This window comes from Somniosus microcephalus, chromosome 19, assembly GCF_052327205.1.
Source record: "Somniosus microcephalus isolate GS21.2 chromosome 19, FLI_Smic_1.0, whole genome shotgun sequence".
NCBI lineage: Eukaryota > Metazoa > Chordata > Chondrichthyes > Squaliformes > Somniosidae > Somniosus > Somniosus microcephalus.
Window position 1 is genome coordinate 58,072,927 of NC_141005.1, and position 24,415 is coordinate 58,097,341.

The following is a 24,415-nucleotide window of genomic DNA, read 5'->3' on the forward strand; positions in this document are numbered from 1 at the left end:
TAGGTTGATTGGCTATGATAAATTGACCCTTAGTGTTAGGGGGATTAAATACGTGGGGTTACAGGGATAGGGTGGGATATGTGTTGGTGTAGGGGTTACGGGGATCGGGTGGGATATGTGTCGGTGCAGGCTCGATGGGCTGAAATGGCCTCTATCTGCACTGTGGGGTTTCTGTGAATGCAATAGGTGTCCTGGGAAAATCCAACCTACTGGAGTTCATCTTCATTAACATCACATACCTTTCACCATAGCCACGTACTTTCACTGTTCAAGCCTCCCAAGCAAAGTTCCTGTTTAGATCATGTTGAACTAACCCCATATTTTTGCTGCTTATTCATTAAAAATATATAAATTAAATGGTCTGTATATCTGTTAAAAAATATGTTTTATTAATTCATTCAACAAGAGTTAGCAGTATTCTCAATTACTGTTGCAGTAACATATTCTGGTAAGACATTAAGATAATGTGCTTACTGCAGTTAGTGAATTCACAATGACAGTGTAGTGAAAAATTCAATTGCTAAATAATGATACCAAACTAAAAGTTGTCAAGGAAAAAATGTGTTTATCAGCTCCTCTATGCTGGACTGAATCAGCAGCAAGAACCCAATCATATTTTATGAAGTATAAATTAATTTATATCTGCAACGCAGAAAGCAGAGATCAGGCACGACATGAAAGTGAGATAATGTGCTTACTGCAGCTAGTGAAAGTGACTTAGTCATTGCAGGGAAGATTGCCTCTGTGTGCTAGATGTAGTGAACTCCTATGTGCCTCCTTTTTAAATAAGTTTACAAATCTAGTGCACAGAGGAAATCTTCTCCCTCCCTGTGACTCCTTCAGCTGGGGTGTAATTTTATGCTGCAACGGAGTGAGCTATCAGAGCTGTGCAGCCCACGTGACATACAAAAGTGGGAGGAAGAGAGCAAATGATGCAAAGTTCCCAGTTACATCAGCAGGGAAGATGAGCGATTGAGAAGCGATTTTTACTGTGTGATATATCATCATTGAGTAGCTTGTGTACTGGATTTAAAGCCTTTGAACATTTCAAGTGATAAATCATTCAGTTTCTTTCTGGTTTTAAATGTGATCTGTGGCTGTGAAGTTCTCTTGCAATGTTGTGACATCTTAATTCAGCTTGCTTCATATTCTGACAAATTTACTTCCAATTTGCAAAAAACCTTTCCATATTTGAGGTATCAGAATTGTATCACAGATTGGATTAGAATTTTAGTTCCTGTTTACCAGCACTCTGGTTGCATTAGGCACTTTCAGCGTTGTCAGCAGCTTGTTCCCGAAGACGCTCTTAACCTTTCTATCCTTTTAGCAACTGGTTGGCTATGACCAGCCGCTGGATTTCGCTAGTTCCTTCATAGATCTCGGTTATGCGGGCGTCACGATAGTGCCTCTCTGCTGCCATGTCCGTTACGTAACCCATACCTCCCAGAATCTGCATGGCCTAAACATATGAGGAAGCAGAAGTCAGGCTCGAGTAAACAACTGACAACGCAGTCAATAGGAACTGGGAAGCCTTGTGAAAAAATATAACATGCATTTTGTGGCGTTGTACAGTTTTGTTACTCACAGGAGAATAAAACGGCACATTGAGGCTGTTGGTTGTTTGACACACACTGGGAACCACATGCTTTAGGGGAGGGGATCAGAGAAATTTGGTGACATCCTTCAAGCTCAGCTGAGCCAGACAGATTACAAGGTCCTGCCTACATAGGGGATCTCACAGGGTCCTGCCAACACAGGGGATCTCACAGGGTCCTGCCTACATAGGGGATCTCACAGGGTCCTGCCTACACAGGCGATCTCACAGGGTTCTGCCTACACAGAGGATCTCACAGGGTCCTGCCTACACAGGGGATCTCACAGGGTCCTGCCTACACAGGGGATCTCACAGGGTCTTGCCTACACAGGGGATCTCACAGGGTCCTGCCTACACAGGGGATCTCACAGGGTCCTGCCTACACAGGGGATCTCACAGGGTCCTGCCTACATAGGGGATCTCACAGGGTCCTGCCTACACAGGGGATCTCACAGGGTCTTGCCTACACAGGGGATCTCACAGGGCCGGGTAGTTGCTTTCAATCAGGGTCTTTTACAGCAAAATCGAATGGAGGCAAATTATTGACAGCTTTTGACCGTGTTTCAAGTTGACCTATTCTTACTTTCCATATGTGGTACCTTGTATGTGGGGGTGTGGCAAATGTTTGGATCGAGTAGGTTACCAAGAAAGGGCTCCAGGCTGCCTGGTGCTTCTGGAGTGCCAGGAGGAGTCTGTACATTACTTGTTCCACATGTTTATCATGGGGAGGGCTGCACTTTGCCACCGGTTTTGGGGGGGGGGGGTGGCGGGAGGGGGGATGCATCTTCTTGTGACTTTCACTAACGGTTGCATTATCTTATGCATTGCCGGTGATTATCGGTCCCATCATGTTTTCAGTGGCCTCCTGGACTACTGCCTGGGACAGCTACATGGGAAGGGAAGGGGCGGGGCAGGGGGCACACCCAGAGTACGTTTCTGACCACAGCCATCCCCCAGGGAGGAGTATCATCTGCGGGAGTGATGTACACCATCACTTATTTCTATTATAACACTTTCTGCTGCAGCTGGTAGTGTGAGAGTCCATATCTTCCCCATCTCCACTAAACTTTCTCAGGCGTTGCCAGCCAGGGTCTTAGCACAGCAATTCCAAGACCTTAACAGGCATATCATCTCTAGGTTCTATGGGGAAGGCAAGAAACTGCAAATAGATCCAAACACCTCCAGTTCTACACACCTGAAGGAGGGCTCAGTCTTCCTAGTCTCAGGCACCACTACTGAATGGCCCAATTCCGGAGAATTATGGCCTCTAAGCTAATCAGCACACAAACCTGTGGCTGGGCATGGAATTCACAGTCTCCAAAACAATCCCTATACAGCCTGCCCTTCATACACAGTTTCTATATGTTTTTCTATTGCATCTTTGAGTAAGGATTTCATTATCTTTCCTACCACCGACGTTAAGCTGATTGGTCTATCGTTTCCCGGACTTGTTCTATCTCCCTTTTTAAATATAGGAATCACATTAGCTGTCCATCAGTCCTCTGGCACTATTCCCTTTTCTAATTAATTTTTATATATATATATAATTTTTATATTATATATAATGCTACCTCCTCCCTAACATCTTTTAATATGCGTGGATGCAATCCATCTAGAGCAGAGATTTTATCCTCTCTAAGTTTGATTAGTTTATCAATTATCTCCCCCTTTCTATCTTAAATGTCTTTATATGCTGCACTGGAATGACAACATAGGTTATGTGTTCAGGCATTCGAACCCACAACTTTCTGATTCAGCGGCGAGAATGCTAGCAACTGAGCCGAGCTGACACTGAATTACACAATACTATATAATTAAATAGGAACACAACAAGTTTGTTTTGAACGTGAAAGTCGTTGGAAGTCACAGTGGCAGCATCTCGGTCAATAGGATTTTTCCTCACATTTTCCAGTAATTTTTTTCTTGTATTAGCAAGTACTTGGCTTAACTAAGCCTTTCAAAAGGTGCGACAGAGGAACTGTTGCTCAAGGTTTTCTTTTATCACGTGCTGACACTTGCAATGTTCTAACCATGCAGAAAACTAGTATCAGCTTATAGAAAATAACAGATGGATTTAAAATGTGAGAATAATAGTGACAAAACACAGTTGGGGTGGAAGCTGCACCGCACAATATTAGCATCCAAGCATGTTAATTATCTTATTTTAGACGGGTTAATGCCACTGTTAAAATAGCAAAGGAATTACATACAAAATGCCTTGAAAAACTAAAGCTGTACATTTATATAGTGCCTTATCGAATCTCTAGAAACCTCCCAAAGCACTTCACATATGATGAATTATTTTGTGCCGCATGCCCTCTATCCTGTGGGGGAAAAAAGATTTTTCTAACCTCTAGATGATGTTGTAAATGTTGTACTTGTGTCTAGTCCTATGCTCCCTGTCCATCCTTATCTGTACCTTCATTATCTGAAAAACCGGTTTCATTTTTCTCTTCATTTTTCCACGAACTAAGTACAAAGGGATCTGGGGGTCCTGGTGCATGAAACTCAAAAAGTTAGTCTGCAGGTGCAGCAAGTGATCAAGAAGGCCAATGGAATGTTGGCTTTTATTGCTAGGGGGATAGAATATAAAAACAAGGAGGTATTGCTTCAGTTGTACAAGGTATTGGTGAGACCGCACCTGGAATACTGCGTACAGTTTTGGTGTCCATACTTAAGAAAAGACATACTTGCTCTCGAGTCAGTACAAAGAAGGTTCACTCGGTTAATCCCGGGGATGAGGGGGTGGATATATGAGGAGAGGTTGAGTAGATTGGGACTCTACTCATTGGAGTTCAGAAGAATGAGAGGCGATCTTATTGAAACATATAAGATTGTGAAGGGGCTTGATCGGGTGGATGTGGTGAGGATGTTCCCAATGATGGATGAAACTAGAACTAGGGGGCATAATCTTATGTTTCTTATGCTCCTATTTCTTATGTTCTTATTGAAGCTTTCTTTAAAACTTAATCCACCAAAGTCTGAATCATTCTGGTCACTCTTAGAACATAAGAACATAAGAAATAGGAGCAGGAGTAGGCCATTTGGCCCCCGAGCCTGCTCCGCCATTCAATAAGATCATGGCTGATCTGATCTTGGCCTCAACTCCACTTTCCTGCTCGTTCCCCATAACCCTTGACTCCCCTGTAGTTCAAAATCTGTCTAGTTCCGCCTTGAATATATTCAATGATTCAGCCTCCGCAGCTCTCTGGGCAGAGAATTCCGAAGATTCACGACCCCCTGAGAGAAGAAATTCCTCCTCATCTCCGTTTTAAATGGGCAACCCCTTATTCTGAAACTATGCCCCTAGTTCTAGATTCCCCGACAAGCGGAAACATCCTCCCTGCATCTATCCTGTCAAGCCCCCTCAGAATCTTATATGTTTCAATAAGATAACGGGGGCAATTTTCCCAGCCCTGGGGAGGCAGGTATGGAGGCTGGCCTGCCGGGAAAATGGCAGAAACTGGGAGCGGTTACCAACCCCGCTCCCAACCCGCCTCCGTGCCATCTTCCCGGGAGGCGGGTCCCTGACTCGCGCAGGGACCCGTCTCCTCGAGGCGGGAAGGGGATTAGAGCCAATTAACTGCCTGTTAACAGGTAGTTAACAGGCAGTTTTGAGGCTTATCCCCATTTTACCCCTGCAAGTGCGGGCTTATCGACGGCTGCGAACCTCGCTAGGGTCAGCGAGGCAAGCAGTGGGTCTGCGGGGCTGAGAGGGATCGAAAAGTCCGTTGTAGATGTGAGTGATGGGTGCAAGTGTGGAGAGGTAAGTATGAGAGGTGAGTGTAAAATGTTGGAAAAAGTTTCCTTAGCTTTGCTTCTTCCTGCAGGCTTCAACCCTTGGGGATCCGGAGGTGCCTCATCTCAATGGCAGCAGCCATCTGCTTTCTGCTGAGGAGAGAGGTTTTGATGAGCCTTCAGTGCAAGGGCTCACCTTAGAACAGAGATTATCAGTGTTTGACAGCTTCTCAAAGATGTCAAATGCTGACAATTCATCCGTCAAAAAATTTTCAACAGATGAAACGTCATACGCTGACATCCTCTGTCACCGGCTTTCCCTTAATTGGCCGGTAAGCCCGCAGGGCGGTATTAACAAGGTCAACCAAGGGAAAATAGCGTTGTTTGGTCAGACGTCGCTGGGGGCGGGGCTGAAACCCGACAACCAGCAGTCCCGCCCCCAACGCGCCCCCATTAACAAAATCTAGCCCCACCTCTCATTCTTCTAAACTCCAATGAGTATAGGCCCAACTTGCTCAACCTTTCTTCATAAGACAACCCCCTTCATCTCAGGAATCAACCTAGTGAACCTTCTCTGAACTGCCTCCAATGCAAGTATATCCCTCCTTAAATAAGGAGACCAAAACTGCATGCAGTACTCCAGATGTGGTCTCACCAGTGCCCTGTACAGTTGTAGCGAGACTTTCCTACTTTTACACTCCATCCCTTTTGCAATAAGGGTCAACATTCCATTTGCCTTCCGAATTACTTGCTGTACCTGCATGCTAACTTTTTGTGTTTTATGTACAAGGACCCCCAGCTCCCTCTGTGGCGCAGCATTTTGTAGTCTCTCTCAATTTAAATAATAATTTGCTTTTTTATTCTTCCTACCAAAGTGGATAACCTCACATTTTCCCACATTATACTCCATCTGCCAAATTTTGCCCACTCACTTAACCTATCCCTTTGCAGACTCATTGGCGGTGATTTTCTCGATCGATGCGGCTTGGGAGCGGGTCAGGTGGCTTCCGGGTTCCAGTCCCGCCCCCAACTACATCCGGCTCACAGACATGATTTTACGTCAATTGGCCTTGTTAAGCCCACCCTGCGGGCTTGCTGGCCAATTAAGATGAAGCCGGTCAGATGACGTCATTTGATGATGCGTCATCTGCCGGTTTTCTTAAAGGGACCACGCACAAAAAAATTTTGACAGCTGATTTCTCAGTGTTTGACAGCATTGAGGTGCTGCAAAAACTGACAATCAATGCACAAAGGTGAGCTTTTGCACCCAGGCTCTCCAGTGACTCCCTCCTTAGGCTAGAACAGATGGCAGCTGCAGGTGAGGTTACAAAAGTGATCTGTCACTGGTGAGAGAGGTTCTCCCAATGAGGTGGGACTAGACAGCCAATTCAAAACTTGTTACCTACAGAAAAGTCTAAATGCATTAAAAATGAATTTCCCAACATTTTCTTACCTCTGAAACTCACCAGTGCACCATTGGATCCTTCACACCACTTCTGTAGCTGTCATCAATGCAGAAACACTACAGCAGACTCACAACACACCACACGTACCTGGCGTGGTGTCTGGACGCCGGGATGCCCAAAGTAGAAGTGTCAAAATTGAAAAAGAGCCTGTTAACTGCCAGTTAACAGCCTTTAACAGGTAGTTAAGTGGCTATAATCCTCTTCCCGCCGCTCGGTGTCAGGTCCATGTGCAAGTCGGGGACCCGACACTTGGGAAGATTGATTGGAGTCGGGTTGACAGCGGGTTTCCTGCGATTTTGCCGGATGTCCCGTCTCCAAACCTGCCCCTGCGTGCCGGCAAAATTCCAGCCAATGTGTCCTCCTCACGACTTGCTTTCCCACCTATCTTTGTATCATCAGCAAATTTGGCTACAGTACACTGGGTCCCTTCATCCAAGTCTTTAATATAGATTGCAAACAGCTGAGGCCCCAGCACTGAGCCCTGTGGCACCCCACTAGTTACAGGTTGCCAACCTGAAAATGACCTATTTATCCCGACTCTCTGTTTTCTGTTAGTTAAAGGATCCTCTAGGGAAGAGTGATCATAGCATGATAGAATTTCACATTCAGTTTGAGGGTGAGAAACTTGGGTCTGAAACTAGTGTCCTAAACTTAAATAAAGGCAATTACAAAGGTATGAAGACAGAGTTGGCTAAAGTGGACTGGGAAAATAGATTAAAGGGCAAGATGGTAGATAAGCAGTGGCAGACATTTAAGGAGATATTTCATAACTCTCAGCAAAAGTTTATTCCAATGAGAAAGACTCTATCCATGCTAATATATTACACCCCCAACCCTGTGAGCTCTTATCTTGTGCAGTAACCTTTTATGCGGCACCTTATCGAATGCCTTCTGGAAATCTAAATACACTACATCTACTGGTTCCCCTTTATCCACCCTGCTCATTACATCCTCAAAGAATGTAAATTTGTCAAACACAATTTCCCTTTCATAAAACCATGTTGACTATGCTTGATTGTATTATGATTTTCTAAATGTCCTGCTATTACTTCCTTAATAATAGACTCCAGCAGTTTCCTAATGACAGATGTTACGCTAACTGGCCTATAGTTTCCTGCTTTCTGTCTCCCTCCTTTCTTGAATAGGGGAGTTACATTTGCGGTTTTCCAATCCGCTGGGACCGCTCCAGAATCCAGAGAATTTTGGTAGATTACAATCAATGCATCCACTATCTCTGCAGCCACTTCTTTTAAGACCCTAGGATGCAAGCCATCAGGTCCAGGGGACTTGTTAGCCTTTTGTCCCATTAGTTTGCCTAGTACTTTTCTCTAGTGATAGAGATTGTTTTAAGTTCCTCCCTCCCTATAGCCCCTTGATTATCAATTATTATTGTGATGCTTTTAGTGTCTTCTACCATGAAGACTGATACAAAATATTTGTTCAAAGTCTCTGCCATTTCCCTGTTTCTCATTATTAATTCCCCAGTCTCATCCTCTAAGGACCAACGTTTACTTTAGCTACTCTCTTCTTTTTTATATACCTGTAGACGCTCTTACTGTCTGTTTTTATATTGTTTGCTAGTTTACTCTCATAATCTATCTTCTCCCTCTTTTTTATTTTTTTAGTCATCCTTTGCTGGTTTCTAAAAATTTCCCAATCCTCTGGCCCACCACTAATCTTCACAGCATTGTTTGCCTTTTCTTTCAATTTGATACCATCCTTAACTTCCTTAGTTAGCCACGGTTCATTCTTCTCGTAGAGTCTTTCTTTCTCATTGGAATAACATAAGAACATAAGAACATAAGAAATAGGAGCAGGAGTAGGCCAATCGGCCCCTCGAGCCTGCTCCACCATTCAATAAGATCATGGCTGATCTGATCCTAACCTCAAATCTTCTATCACTCTCCATCCCACCCGAACCCATGTGATCTCCCGGGAGAGGCGAAAAACCAGATAAAAAACCCAATGGCCAATTTGGGAGAAAAAATCTGGGAAATTCCTCTCCGACCCATCTAGGCGATCGAAACTCTTCCAGGAGATCACTCTGTCCCTATATTTTCTACAGTACTTACCTTCTGTAAAGGCGATCTCTACCCCAGCCAGGAACAGGAATAAAACCATCTCCTGAAATCTAACACAGAATTAGAACACAAGAAGTAGGAGCAGAACCAGGCTACATGGCCCCTGGGCCCGCTCCACTACCCACAGGGCCATGACCATTCCGAACCTAGACTCATGTCCAAGTTCCTGCCCGCTCCCCGTAACCCTTAATTCCCTTCTAGGAAACTATCTATTTCTGTTTTAAATTTATTTAATGATGTAGCTTCCACAGCTTTCTGGGGCAGCAAATTCCACAAACCTACCACCCTCTGAGTGAAGAAGTTTCTTCTCATCTCAGTTTTGAAAGAGCAGCCCCTTATTTTAAGATTATGCCCCCTAGTTCTAGTTTCACCCATCATTGGGAACATCCTTACCGCATCCACCCGATCAAGCCCCTTCACAATCTTATATGTTTCAATAAGATCGCCTCTCATTCTTCTGAACTCCAATGAGTAGAGTCCCAATCTACTCAACCTCTCCTCATATGACCACCCCATCATTCCCGGGATTAACCGAGTGAACCTTCTTTGTACTGACTCGAGAGCAAGTATGTCTTTTCTTAAGTATGGACACCAAAACTGTATGCAGTATTCCAGGTGCGGTCTCACCAATACCTTGTATAACTGCAGCAATACCTCCCTGTTTTTATATTCTATCCCCCTAGCAATAAAAGCCAACATTCCATTGGCCTTCTTGATCACTTGCTGCACCTGCATACTAACTTTTTGAGTTTCGTGCACCAGGACCCCCAGGTCCCTTTGTACTACAGTACTTTCCAGTTTCTTGCCATTAAGATAATAACTTGCTCTATGATTTTTCCTGCCAAAGTGCATAACCTCACACTTTCCAGTATTGTATTCCATCTGCCAAATCTCTGCCCACTTACTTAGCCTGTCTATGTCACTTTGCAGGTTTTTTATGTCCTCCTCACTCACTACTTTTCCTCCCATCTTTGTATCATCTGCAAACTTTGATGTGTTACACTCGGTCCCCTCCTCCAAATCGTTAATATAGATTGTAAAGAGTTGGAGACTCAGCACTGACCCCTGTGGAACACCACTAGTTACTGATTGCCAGTCTGAGAATGAACCATTTATCCCAACTCTCTGCTTTCTGTTAGAGAGCCAATTCTCCACCCACACCAGAATATTACCCCCAATCCCGTGATTTTTTATCTTTTGCTGAGAGTTATGAAATATCTCCTTAAACGTCTGCCACTGCTTATCTACCGTCTTGCCCTTTAATCTATTTTCCCAGTCCACTTTAGCCAACTCTGTCTTCATATCTTTGTAATTGCCTTTATTTAAGTTTGGGACACTAGTTTCAGACCCAAGTTTCTCACCCTCAAACTGAATGTGAAATTCTATCATGGTATGATCATTCTTCCCTAGAGGATCCTTTACAATGAGATCATTAATTAATCCTGTCTCATTACACATTACCAGATCTAAAATAGCCCACTCCCTGGTTGGTTCCACAATGTAGTGTTCTAAGAAACCATCCCGAATACAGTTTATGAACTCATCCTCAAGGCTACCCTTGCCAATTTGATTTGTCCAATCTATATGAAGATTAAAATCGCCCATGATTATTGCAGTACCTTTTTTACAAGCCCCCATTATTTCTTGGTTTAAACTCTGCCCTACAGTGTAGCTACTGTTAGGGGGTCTATAGACTACTCCCACCAGTGACTTCTTTCCCTTACTATTTCTTATCTCCACCCAAACAGATTCTACATCTTGATCTTCTGAGCCAATATCATTTCTCACCACTGCACTGATCTCATCCTTTATTAACAGAGCTACCCCACCTCCTTTTCCTTTCTGCCTATCCTTCCGAAATGTCAAATACCCCTGAATATTCAGTTCCCAACCTTGGTCACCTTGCAACCACGTCTCTGAAATCGCTATCAGATCACACCCATTTATTTCTATTTGTGCCATCAACTCATCTATCTTGTTACGAATGCTGCATGCATTCAGATAAAGAGCCTTTAATTTTGTCTTTTACCATTTTTCTCTACTCTGACTCTATTTGCTGGTGCACTCTTAAGTTTGTACGCTCTGTCTCTTCCTGTCACACTCTGGTTATCATTACCCTTATCGCTACCCTGCACTATTGCCTTCTCCTTTCTCTTTGACTTTCTAAATTCCCCTTCATCTGAACCCTCCCCCCCAATATTTAGTTTAAAGCCTTAATTACAGCCCTATTTATTTGATTTGCCTGGACATTGGTCCCAGCATGGTTCAAGAGAAGCCCATCTCAACAGAATGGCTCCCTCTTTCCCCAGTACTGGTGCCAGTGCCCCATGAATTCAACTCTCTGATTTTATTGACCCTATGCCAATTTGCTCGTGGCTCAGGTAGTAATCCAGAGATTCTTTCTAGTCCATCTACTTGAAATAGGATGACAAAATTGCATTCAACTCTGACCATTGATCTGTAGGGCAGGATTTTCATTGGGCCGTGGAGGCGGGATTGGAGGCGTGTGGGGGGTTAAAATCCCAAAATCGGGGGGCACGAACCCATCCCGCCCCCAACCCGCCTCCATGCCAGTTTCAAAGGAGGCGGGTACCCGACCCGCACTGGGACCCGCCTCCCCGAGGCGGGAAGGGGATTAGTGCCAATTAACTGCCTGTTAACAGGCAGTTTTTAGCCTAATCCCTATTTTCATCCCTGAAGTGTGGGATTCCCGATGGCTCCAAACCACGCCAAGTTAGTGAGGTGGGTCGTTGGGATGAAGGGCTTGGAGGGGTCGAGATGTCAGGTGTTCAGGTGAGTGATGGGTGCATGAGTGCAGAGATAAGTGTGTTTGGTGTGTTTAAAGTGTTTAAAGAAGTTGTACTTACATGTACTTACCTTTACAGCCTTCCTTCCTTCAGGTCTCGGGAGTCCCTCATCTCACCGGCACAGAAAGCAGAATGGCCGTGATCTGTCAAAAGTTCCAGCATTCTGCTTTCTGTTCTGTTGAGATCTCTAAATCATTCTGAGAGGAAGGAATTAACTTGGAGTACAGATTTTCAGTGTTTGACAGCTTCAAACAGCTGTCGAACGCTGATATTTCATCTGTCAAAAGGTCTTGACAGACGAAATGTCAATCTGTGACGTCACCTGTTGCTGGGTGGCCCTTAATTGGCCTGCTGAACCCGCTGGGCGGGCTCAACAAGGTCAATCAAGTCAAAATCGTGTGGGTTGGCTAGAACTCGATGGAGGCGGGACTACAACCCCGAAAGTTGTAGTCCCGCCTCCTACCCGACTCCTCAATGAAAATCCAGCCCGTAGTGTCTGTACAACACTGTACAGTAGCGTTCTGGCTAGGACTGTGGTGCCTTAAAAATGTATCCCTGTACACTATTTGGGTTACTACTGACTGCTACACATTGACCAGATGGTCTCTGGGTATGATCAATGGTTATTCCAAACTAATTTTCCTCTACAGCCACTGCCAGTGGAGACCCTTTCATGTTTTGATTTGACTTGTTTTGACTGTAATGTTATTTCTGTTCTGTGTTAAAATCAGTTTGGATGGGCCACCCCTCCTTGAGCCTTTAGCGGTGCCCTCCCTTTAAGTGAAGGTACTTGCTTTGGCCAATCCCGCAATTTCACTGGCCTGTCACAAAATAATTTTCATGTCAAACACATTTTTACTGTTACCTATTCCTATAGGTATTACCCTTTATTCATTCACATTATAATCTGCAATTTCTCAGCCCATCTATATAATTGGTACAGGAACAGAATAAACCATCCAAGTGAATGCATTTGATGGTGGAATTATCTGCAATTTAATGATGAGAATTAGCTTTTCAAAGAAAATATATTGAGAGTCGAGATATCAGAAATCAGGGATAGATTCATTCCAAGGATCTGTCTCTAGATAGAGAGCTCATCTTTCATGTGTAATAAATTGACTGTTCTGGCAATTGCATTTCATTTCAATTGTTAAGTGTTTCTAAAGCTTTCCTTTTCATCTTTCAGACTTTATTAATGTGAGCCGCCAAACTAAATTTCCCTCACAATGAATGCTCCTGCTGTCACTTTTGTGAAATTCAGCATCCAGATTTCTTTATTATTCTGAGCTAAATGTGTTTCGTTACTTTGCTTTAAACACATCATTTGTTTCAGAGCCAGCAGATCATTTAAATAAATTACAGGCACTAACAGATCCAATGTCATATTTCCTTATATTAGGTGACACCAGCTTGCATCTACACCCACTGATTCCACATCATACTTCCAGTTTGCTTTTTTGTGCTTCAACAAATGAGTAGACTCATGTTTTGGAAAAATATGTGTTTCATATACTGTACTTCTATTCCAAAAGCACTGGCCCCGATATTAATATGAAGGTGGTTTCCAAGTGGGGGTGGGGTGGAAATGCATGGGGGGAACCCAGAGGTCAACTGAGCAGGTCAGAATTGGCGATCTAAACTCAATTGTACTAATTAACTTTGACTACTGGGTTTTGCGTCTCCAAGCTGCGCAGTGGGTGTGATGCAGATCCGCATGACGTGATCTCAGCTCTATTTAAAGGGATAGTTCACAAATGGAAATTGGAGGTGTTCAGGATGGATGGTGGGCATGGAGCAAGGGCAGCACTCAGATTTAATGATGTCTCGCTGGAATTACTGCTAGTCAGGAGGAGGAGGGACATCATTTTCCCCAGCGATGGGAGGAAGAAACCTTCAGCTTTCACCAAGGTGTGGTTGAAGGGAGCTGAGGGGGTGAGCAGCAGGAGCACTGTGTCCAGGTCATGCATGCAATGTAGGAAGTGGTTTAATGACCTAACCAGGTCAGGAAAAGTGAGTACATTTGCTGATTCACCTACATCCTGTGCTTTAAGCCCTCTCCTTCACTCTGTCTTGCTAAATGTTCTCCATCACATCATTCCTCACACCCACTCAACTTTCAGCAGCACCCAGCCTTCACTTTCTATGCACTTCATCACCTCCCCAGTTACTCATCCATCGTGGACACTCACCCCAATCCTTATGCAATGTGATGCATCTGTCTCATAGTCACTGAATGCACTGCATCCATCGGGTGAATACCTCGCCTTCACTCAAGCTTTCTTTTTGCCCCTTGTAGAAGAGAGCAAGGGAGAGGGAAAGGACTGGAGGTAGCCGTCAAAAATAGTCCAGCTTATGGATGCAGAGGAGGCGGCCCTGGAGATAAGTGGCACATCTGCATCCCTCTCGGGCAGGGATGGAGAGACAGGAAGTTCACAGATAGCTGGTGACAGAACAACAAATAGCTCTGATACGCATATGCTGACTGTACTTCTGGACGATGAGCAGACTGAGTATGGTGATTGTCAAGATTGTGACTTTGCCACGACTAAATCATATCCCTTTCTTTTGTCTTCCAGGGCCTTCGCAGCAAGTATTGCAGGACATCCATGACTCCTCAGAGGACCTCATTCTTGCTGAGGGTGCACCATCACAGCACCTAGAGCCGTGCACCAGCGCAGATACTTGCACTTCGGTGGGTCCACTCAGAGTTATTTGGGTTTTCACCTGGTGATTCACACCTCACAAGTGAACACGAGTAGACATTGGTGGCAGGGACAGGTGTGGAGAGTCTGCGTTGGGGGGTGGGGTGCAATCCTCTCCAAGCTCTGCTCAGCTGGACACAGATGCTGAACCCCGGGGGTTATCGTTGAGAAGGAAAATGCTAGAGGTGCATCAGCAACTTGGCCAGGTACTGACAGACGTCCACGCACACTCTCCACAATGGTAGAGAAGATGGAGCAGTCCAACTCGATCGCTAGTGGATTGGTGGAGCAGGGAATTACGAGAATGTCTGCCATGGAGAGAGAGTGCGGTTGCTTCCATGAAGCATCAAGCATGGCTCTCAAATGAGTCCTTGCAGGCCATGACCACAGCCGTGCAGACTTTGGATGCCAATTTGTTTGCTGTTTTAAGCAGGATGACAGATACCTTATCCGTGACCTTACAACATTTCACTGATCTCCACCAAGCTGGTCTGCAGCAAAGTGGTAGGAGTGATGTTGCGCAGGCCCAGGAGAGGGGTGATGGTGAAAGGGGGGCATGGAAGTGGGAACTCCACTCAAAGCGCTCCCACTTCTCACCCGTTGCTTCCCCCTCAGCTCGTACCCGACATGCTGCCTCGTCTCCCGATGACCAAGTCTGCCCTGGCACAGATGGAGCAGTCTTTGGCGGAGCCGTCACGGGCTCCAAGACCCAGAGGTCGTAGGCCATAAGCATCTCAAAAGTCAGGGAAGGGATCTGAGCAGCCTGCCTCCTCCTCTGCTGAAGCCACACTTGATGAACTACATAGAAGCGGTAGGAAGTGTAAGTTGAAGAAATTGTAAGTCACCAAGGGTATGTACATGGGTGTTTGATAAAACGTTATGTTGTTAAGTTTCCTTCCTTTATAATGGCACATTAAATTTATTGATTAGCTCCACTTCCACGTCTTGCCCATTATTGCGACCCGAGCGTCAACTCGCCCCTTTCACTTGTCTCGTGATGAACGTCATTACATGACGGGACCCTTAGGGCGGATGTGCAATAGGTGGATGAGTGGTTGAAGGACCGTTTAGTGCAACGAGGTAAGGGGTGGTGCTGGTGGTGGGAGAAGACCTCAGGATTTAATTTCTTATGTTTCACACTAGGTGAACCTTTGTGATATTAGGGCCTCCCTGGCAGCAATGTAAGTGGCTGGTCTGACGATGGGTTCCCCATCTTCCTCCTCCTCTATGTTCTCCACATCCGAAGATGAGTGATGAGCCTCTTCGTCCTCCTCCATCTGCAATCTTCTCTGCTGTGCAATGTTGTGCTGGACGCAGCACACCACTATTATTCTGGACACCCTCGCTGGCTAGTACTGAAGGACCTATCTAGGCACCTGAAGCACATCTTCAACATTCCAATGGCTAGCTCGATGACACACCTGGTGGTCATGTGGCTCTCGTTGTAGCGTTCCTGCATCTCATTGGTGGGATTCCTCACAAGTGTCATGAGCCAAGTTTGAAGTGGGTATTCCTTGTGTCCTAAGAGCCAGCACTTAAGTCTGCTTCCTGGAACAAAAGGTCTGGGATATTGGACTGCCACAGTATGATGGCATCATGACAGCTCACAGGGAATCTGGCGCAGAGCTGCATGAACCTCTTCTTGTGGTTGCACACTAGCTGCACATTGATTGACGAATATCCCTTGCGGTTTATAAACTCTCCCGGTTCTGTGGCGGTGCTTGGATTGCCACGGGTGCGTAGTTGATGACACCCTGTACCTGGGGGAATCCAGACAGAGAGGCGAATCCGAGTACCCACTCATTCTGGTTAATGTCATCACGGGAAATTTACACAATTGCTGACCCTGGCAAACAAGCCATCAGTGACCTGCCTTATGCATTTATGTGCAGCCGACTGGGAGATCCTGATTATGTTGCCGGTAGCGCCCTGGAAGGATCTGGAGGCGAAAAAGTTGAGGGCGGTGGTCACTTTCACAGCCACTGGTAATGTGGGGCCACCATGTCTAGCTGGGAGCAGGTCTTCCTGTAGGAGGCTGCAGATGTCTGCCACCACCTTATGTGATGACCTCAGCCTGCAGAAGCACTGCTCTTCTGAGAGGTCAAGGAAGCTTAGTCTCTGTCTGTAAACCCTGTGACGTGAGTAGTGCCTCCTGTGACCTTGGCCCCTCTCCTGTGCACCTCCCTCCTGTGCACCTCCCTCCTGTGCACGTGCTGATCCCATCACAGCATGTCTTCGCTGCCGTGGATGGTGATCGTCTTCCTCTTCTGATGTGCTGTCAAACATGTGCAAGGCGTTTGCCATTCTGATCGTGTCAATTTGGAATCCTCCAAGGTTGAAAAAAGCTGTACTCACACAAAAACACTCTGCCAAACATTTGCCAGAAGGAACTGAGATACTGGGGGGAATTTTTCAGGGGGTCAGCGGGCACGATCGGTGGCGGGTCGGGTGGGAAAAAAAAAATTCTGACAGCGGATCGGGACCCCACTGTCAACCCACCGCCACGCACCTTTTCCAGATGTCAGGTCTGTCAGTGCTGAACAGACCCGACACCAGTGGTGGGGAAGGCAATTCAGGTCAATATGACCTTGTTATCAGCCCACTAAGAAGTATTTTGAGCTCACCTTTACATTTTATGAGGTCGCCCACGGGGTCCACGCTGCTTGGGGATCACGTCAGGTAAGGAGGTCGGGAGTTGTATGACCATGGAATCATCTCATTACTTGACAGCTGCAAATGTGCTATAAAAGCTTCCATCTCACAGCTGTTCACTTTCCAAGCTCAGGAGCTGTTGCTTACTGCATTTGGAAGACAGATTGAGCTTTATGCAGGTTGCAAGTGTTTGGAGTAAACTCTCTATCCAGTGTCACCTCATTGGAACAACCTCTCTCAGCAGTGACAGATCGCTTCTGTCATCTCAAGTTCACCTGCCATCTATTACATCAGCATCGGTGCCCTTGAAACTATCTCACCTTGGTCCTCAGAATCCCACCACGATCAGCCCCAACACCAGGCACACCAGCAGCACCAACAACAACACCAACCTTCTCCGCAATCAACTGATGCTGCACAGGACAGAGGGCATCAGCACCCGACCACATTGCTGCCCGGGTGGCCACGGATGGTCTCATCATAGTCAGATTTACTTCACTTGACGCTGTACACCCTGGCTGCCATATGATGCGCTAGGTTGGCACCATCCCACACCAACACCATAAAGCATCCCTACAATGCCCAAGCCATTCCTTTCACACTCATCACCATTGTGAGGGGTACCATTATGTCTCACCATTCACTGCAACTTACTAAGCCACTTCCAAAGGTGCACAAAAATCTGTCCAAGAATGCAAAGTGTTGAAAATAAAGGTTTCAATGTTTGACACCACATTAACAGAAACTTTACATGAACATTGCATAAACACCCAAGTGCCTACCCTTGTGTGTTGTTAGTTGGTATGACTGGACTAGGATGAGGGTGAGTGTGAGGGGTGGCTAGTGAGATGGGGAAGTGATAATGTAGGTAGAGAGGGATAGATGGAGGTGCAAGGTAAGTTGGTGTGAGTAAGGATGTGCAGGAGTAGGGTAGGGAAGGCAGAATGATGGGGATGTGATGAGTGGCACAGCAGGATGAGGTTGAGTGTGGCTTTGTACTAACGTTTCGTGATCTACTGAGATCAATGAAAGGTTTGCACCACCGCACCCAGGTCCTCCTGATGACATCCCTGCTTGTGTCCTCTTGTGCAATGTGCAATCAGGCTGTGTTGGTCTCCTGGGGAGGTCTCGTCCGCCCATTGAAAGGGAGGAGAACCTCTTTGCATGCTGTGACTCCCTCCATAAGCATATGGAGGGAGTCATGGGAGAGCCTGGGTGCGGCCGTGCACCTCTGTGCAGTGATTTTTCAGTGTTTGCAGCACCTCAACGCTGTAGAGCACTGACAGCACAAATGTCAAAATCTATTTGTGCATGGTCCCTTTAAGGAAACCGGCTGCTGACGCGCCATCAAATGACACGTCATCAAATTACGTCATCCGACCTGCTTCCTTCAATTGGCCGGCAAACGCGCTGGGTGGGCTTAACAAGCCCAATCAGGGGAAAATCATTTTGGACAGCGGGCTGGAGCCAGCAGCAAGGCTGGGACCCGCCACCGACGTCACCCATCACGGACCCGCCGAGGTAGGGGAAATCGTGGCCACTAGCTGCAATAAGTGGGCTTTTATTCAGGTGGAACAATGACAATTTAAAGACCCACCTGAACTGCTGCTCAAACTCTCTTTGTTTCCCTGGTCAGTTTCCCGAGCCCTGGGAAACCTGTGCTGCACAAGTTAAATTTGGAGCCAAGTTAAACACAATTTAATAATACCTTATTAACATCTCCCAAGGACGTTAATTGCACCAGTAAGTACCCGCCCGCATCTAATTAATAAATCCCTGACTTCGGCAAAATGATTTCTCCCCGGCATCCAAAACAACATTCCCACTGATCTGCGCGGGTCTGGAGGTCCCGCGCAGGCCGTACACCGGCTTTTCAATGGGAGATTTTGCAAATATTGAATGGGCCCACAGCCCGTTAAAGGGACCGCGCACCCAAAAAAAACGAGGGGGGAAACATTGATCCAAACGCACCTTCGTTAAACCTGGAAGTGGGCGCGTTGGAGTCAGGTTTAAAAATCAAAACTTCCCAGACTCACAACCTACCCGTTCTTGGGGGTTAAAATTCCCCCCACTGTTTCTAATGAGCTACTGGAAAAGCATAATAACATTTACACTCATATTATCATGTTTAAAAACACAAACATATTAAACAATCTTATTTTTTAATCTTTAAATTACTATTAGGTCCAGAAAAGCTCCTGTCTGCCTGGACCAACCAGTTGTTTGTTTTTAGCTTGCATACAATGGCACCAATTATTAAATAAATTTACTCAAAAATCAAAGATGGATCTATTTCTGTAATGTTAAAAGTAAACTGTTAGACGAAATACAAAACACAATTTTAAACGCAAAAAGTGTAACATTTAGTTGTATTCATCCATCATTCCATTTGTCCTCTTATTCTGTGTCCTATTTTCCTTAAATTTAATTTTATCCTTTTCCTAACTAAAATACTTGTTTAATGCTATTCTAATCGTTTTTTCCTTTTTTTAGTCATACTCAGAGACCCCACATACTCTGTGCTGCAATGTATCTGTTTGAGGCCTGTTTTTAAATGGAGACTCACACATTGCAGATGCCCGTTATGGTTGAAATTATATTCGAGTGAAGTGAGGGGCGTCAAGATGTATAGATGTCATGGCACAGTCTCAGGGCATTAGGGAACTAATCTAGCATTTCCAATGGCTTGCCACATCCCTGACCTTGAATAATTTAGTTACGGAACCTAATACATTAGTCTACAAAAGCAGCAACATGTACGATGTTATTTTCTATTTTTAAAACTGTACATAGGGCTTTTGTAAGGTTTCCCTGTTCTCTGTACTATTCCCCAGCCGAGAGAATGGGCAGGTGATTCCTTTTGCCAGTATTGCTCTATAACCAGACATTCAGAGGTGTACAGCAGCAGCCCACAGTGAATCAATCACCAATTTTCACTCCCTACATTCCACTAGGTAAGTACCTCGACTGCACATCTACTCCTGACCAAAAGCAGGAACCCGTTGTGAAGGGAATCTGATGAGGAACTCGTTGTGTAGTGAATTCCTGGTGCAAATTTGCATTCCCCCCTGCCCCTCCAATATACATTAATGTTGGAACGCTAGCACACAACGGCACACAACCTAATGTACGTTGCAATCAAAACTAGCTGATGAACAACTGTGGCACTTACTTTATGAGCTATTGCTGTTGCAGCCTCAGATGCTGCCAGTTTGGCCATTGCAGCTTCCTGTAAATCAGGAAAAAAAAATCAAAACTCAGTTACAGTGCATATAATATAGATTATGTCTGTACTTTATTGCAAGTTCCAGTGTTATGATATTGATCTGAAATGAACTCTGCAGCACTTGCAGGAATTTCTGCCCCATTTTACATGGCAGTAATAGGTCAAGTAGAAGTGGTTCTGCACTATGCTGGGGCTCCCAGGGCTCAGGAATCTGCCCCAATTCTGTTGGGGGTGGATTCCACAGCAGTGACAACAAAGAATCAACTGCACATGTGCTAAGGCCGCTCATGTGTGTTTGTTCAAAGGCTTTTGATCGTCACTTTCAGTTTCTGGCCAGTAGTTTGCCCCACGGGCCTGTAGAGATGGGCTCGGGTGCTTAGTCTGCTTGCAGCTGGAAGAATGGCAGCTAGCGGCACTGCTGCCAGCCCCCTGCATTTGCGGCCAGTACTTCTTGTAGTGGCGCCACCTCATTTATTTTACAGCAAGTCAGGGCTGTCATCAGTGACAGTGCTATAATATTAAATAGGCGTAAGATGGATTGCAGCAAAATGTGTCGGTTTTTTGCATAACACCATGATGTACTGCAACAGGCATGCCTTTGGAATGTTCTGTACTATAAGCAGATCACAAAAAAAAATTACAAAATCCCATGAAGACTTTAAAAAATGTCAAAGTTTCATTAATGTGACACAGTCTACAATATCCCTTGGAGCTGATGCTGGCAATGTAGCAGAAAATCAACAGACTTCAATAAATTAAAAATTTTAATTATAAACTGGAGTATAACGTGCAGCTTTTCAAGATTGTCACCACAGGGGCACACAATAAACTGCGCTCACTGTAATGTGCCAAGCCCTGATTAACAGCACATACTCTGTACCACTCCAGTCCTACTATTACCTATGTACCATTACGGAGCTTCAGTTTCTGATTCTGATTCCGCAGCATGCACAAGCACTCCACATTATGCAGAGGGAAAAATACATTTTCCAAGCAGATTAATGCTCAGTTCTGATCTCTGAAGACTTTTACCTGTCTTTCTCTTTCAGATGCTGACTAACCTGTTGTGTAGAAACATAGAAGATAGGAGCAGGAGTAGGCCATTCGGCCCTTCGAGCCTGCTCCGCCATTCAATGAGATCATGGCTGATCATCCAAATTCAGTACCCTGTCCCTGCCTTCTCCCCATATCCCTTGATCCCTTTAGCCTTAAGAAATATATCCAACTTTTTTTTGAATATATTTAATGAAGTGGCCTCCACCGTCCTCTGTGGCAGAGAATTCCACAGGTTCACCACTCTCTGGGTGAAGAAATTCCTCCTCATTTCAGTCCTAAATGGCTTACCCCTTATCCTTAGACTATGACCCCTGGTTCTGGACTCCCCGGCCATCAGAAACATCCTTCCTGCATCTAGTCTGTCCAGGCCTGACAGAATTTTATAGGTTTCGATGAGATCCTCTCTCAATCTTCTAAACTCCAGTGAGTATAATCCCAATCGACACAATCTCTCCTCATACGTCATTCCTGCCATCCCAGGTATCAGCCTGGTGAATCTTCGCTGCACTCCTTCCATGGCAAGAACGTCCTTCCTCAGGTAAGGCGACCAAAACTGCACACAATACTCAAGGTGTGGTCTCACCAAGGCCCTGTACAACTGTAGCAAGACATCCTTGTTCCTGTACTCGAACCCTCTTGCTACGAAGGCCAACATACCATTTGCCTTCTTAACCGCCTGCTGCACCTGCATGCTTACCTTCAGCGACTGGTGCACAAGAACACCCAGGTCTCTTTGCACTTCCCCTTCTCCCAATCTATTGCCATTCAAATAATAATCTGAATTTCATATATGCCAACCTTCAGCGTTTCAAGGCGAGAGCCAGCAATTGGAGGGCCCGGTCAGCATGCTAGCATCCTCTGCCACAAAGCAATGCAACCAGGCCACCCTCTGCCCCTGTCCCTGCCCTCTCCTCCCGAGTCTGGTGGTTAATATGCCATACAGGTCCTACTCCCCTTCTCTGCAAAATTCCATTGCTAATGGCCTGGATTTCCATCTCTGCCGGTGGGAACTTTCATGAGAACGGGGACTTCCTGCCTACAGTATAGAGAGGCAGTAATCGCAGGAGCGGTGCTGAGAGAAGCTCGACCAGTTTCTATTAGCACTGGAATTGGGTAGGAGCGGGCACGGGGGCAAAATGGATGCTATGGGAAGGAGACAGGATAAAAGGTATCGCGAGTGGGGGAAGAATGCAAGGAAAGGGGATGGAGGAGACAGTATGCATGGCAAGGATAGAGGAAAGAACAGAATGTATGCCGAGGAGAGGGGGCAAAATGCATGGCAAGGGAAGAGGGCAGAATGAATGCCAGTGGGAAGTTGTTGGGGAGGGATGTCAATGGGAATTAGATGGCAATGAAAGGGAGCAGGAAGAGTAAGTCAATGCCAATGAAGTGAGAAGTAAATTCATGACAATACAGGGAAGAGGGTTGGAGAAGAGAGCATCTCACTTCTAATTTAAAAGTTAAAAATGTTTCAGGGAGCACAGACCCCCTGGAAATACACCAACAACTTTTGCCGTCAACATTTCCCTTTCAGGCTTTCCTGTATGTCTTTTTTTCCTACATTATAAGTAAAGGAATGTTGCTGAAACCTACCACTTAAATTGCAAAAGCAGTGCAACACCTTGTTTCACACGTCAGCACAGTTGTTAGCTTTTTGGGAGCTTTTTCTAGGTTAGCATGGATGATATTTCCAGTTGTTATTTCTGATTTCCAACGATTACACCTTCCAGGTTGACACTTGGGGGGAATTTTCCCAGCCCTGGGGAGGCGGGACTGCCGGGAAAATGGCAGAAACTGGGAGCTGGTACCGACCTCGCTCCCAACCCGCCTCCGTACCATCTTCCCGGGAGGCGGGTCCCCGAGTCGCGCAGGGACCCGTCTCCTCGAGGCGGGAAGGGGATTAGAGCCAATTAACTGCCTTTTAACAGGTAGTTAACAGGCAGCTTTGAGGCTTTTCCCCATTTTACGCCTGCAATTGCGGGCTTCCCGACAGCTGCGAACCTCGCCAGGGTCAGCGAGGCGAGCAGTGGGTCTGCGGTGGTGAGAGGGGTCGAAATGTCAGCTGTAGAGGTGAGTGATGGGTGCAAGTGTGGACAGGTAAGTATGAGAGGTGAGTGTAAAGTGTTGGGAAAAGTTTCCTTACCTTTGCTTCTTTCTGCAGGCTTCAACCGTTGAGGATCCGGAGGTGCCTCATCTCAACGGCAGAGATGACAGAATGGCTGCTGCATTCTCAGATGCAGCAGCCATCTGCTTTCTGCTGAGGAGAGAGGTCTTGGTGAGCCTGTGTGCAAGGGCTCACCTTAGAACAGAGATTGTCAGTGTCTGACAGCTTCTCAAAGCTGTCAAATGCTGACAATTTATCTGTCAAAATTTTTTCGACAGATGAAGTGTCATACGCTGACGCCGGCTTTCCCTTAATTGGCCGGTAAGCCCACAGGGCGGGCTTAACAAGGCCAATCAAGGGAAAATAGCGTGGGTTGGTCAGACGTCGCTGGGGGTGGGACTGAAACCCTGAAACCATAAGTCCCGCCTCCAGCACGTCTCCATTGAGAAAATCCAGCCCTTAGTATAAGGGAGTGCTGCACTGTCAGATGAGATGTCAAATCGAGGCCCCGCCTGTCCTCTTGGGTGTACATAATAGATTCCATGATATTATTAGAAGAGAAGGGGAGTTCTCCAGGTCTCCTAGCTAATAATTATCCCTCAACCAACATCAAATTACCTGGTCATTTATTTCATTGCTGTTTGTGGGACCTTGTGCGCAAATTGGCTGTCGCATTTCCCTGTACTGCAACAGTGGCTACGCTTCAAAAGAACTTCACTGGCTGTGAAGCGCTTTGGGACGTCCTGAGGTCATGAAAAACACTGTATAAAATACAAGTTCTTTCATTTCTTTTTATCGCCAAGAGAATGCCTGTTTTGTTGGATTTATCAAAGACCTATTTATACAAGACAAAATATTTTTCTACATTTGTAATACCATCCCAATATACAGCAATTAGCGATAAAGATGATGTGGATCTTATCTACAATTAACGCTCATCAGGACTGTGGCAGTATTTCTCTAATCTGCACTGAAAGGGTTATTGT

The 24,415-nt window shown here is 45.7% G+C and overlaps 1 protein-coding gene across 4 annotated transcripts in view; it reads right to left on the reverse strand.

Annotated features, from left to right (window-relative positions):
* Positions 1 to 24,415, reverse strand: part of acads (acyl-CoA dehydrogenase short chain) — a 303,908-nt gene that overhangs the window by 95,202 nt on the left and 184,291 nt on the right. For 3 of the 4 annotated variants that reach the window (XM_085961831.1, XM_085961832.1, XM_085961829.1), the window contains one exon: positions 20,216 to 20,272. In XM_085961831.1, coding sequence (XP_085817957.1) covers positions 20,216 to 20,272 — 57 coding nt within the window. Of the gene's footprint in view, positions 1 to 366; positions 1,460 to 20,215; positions 20,273 to 24,415 lie in introns of those variants that run through there. The other variant, XM_085961830.1, reaches the window with a different exon arrangement.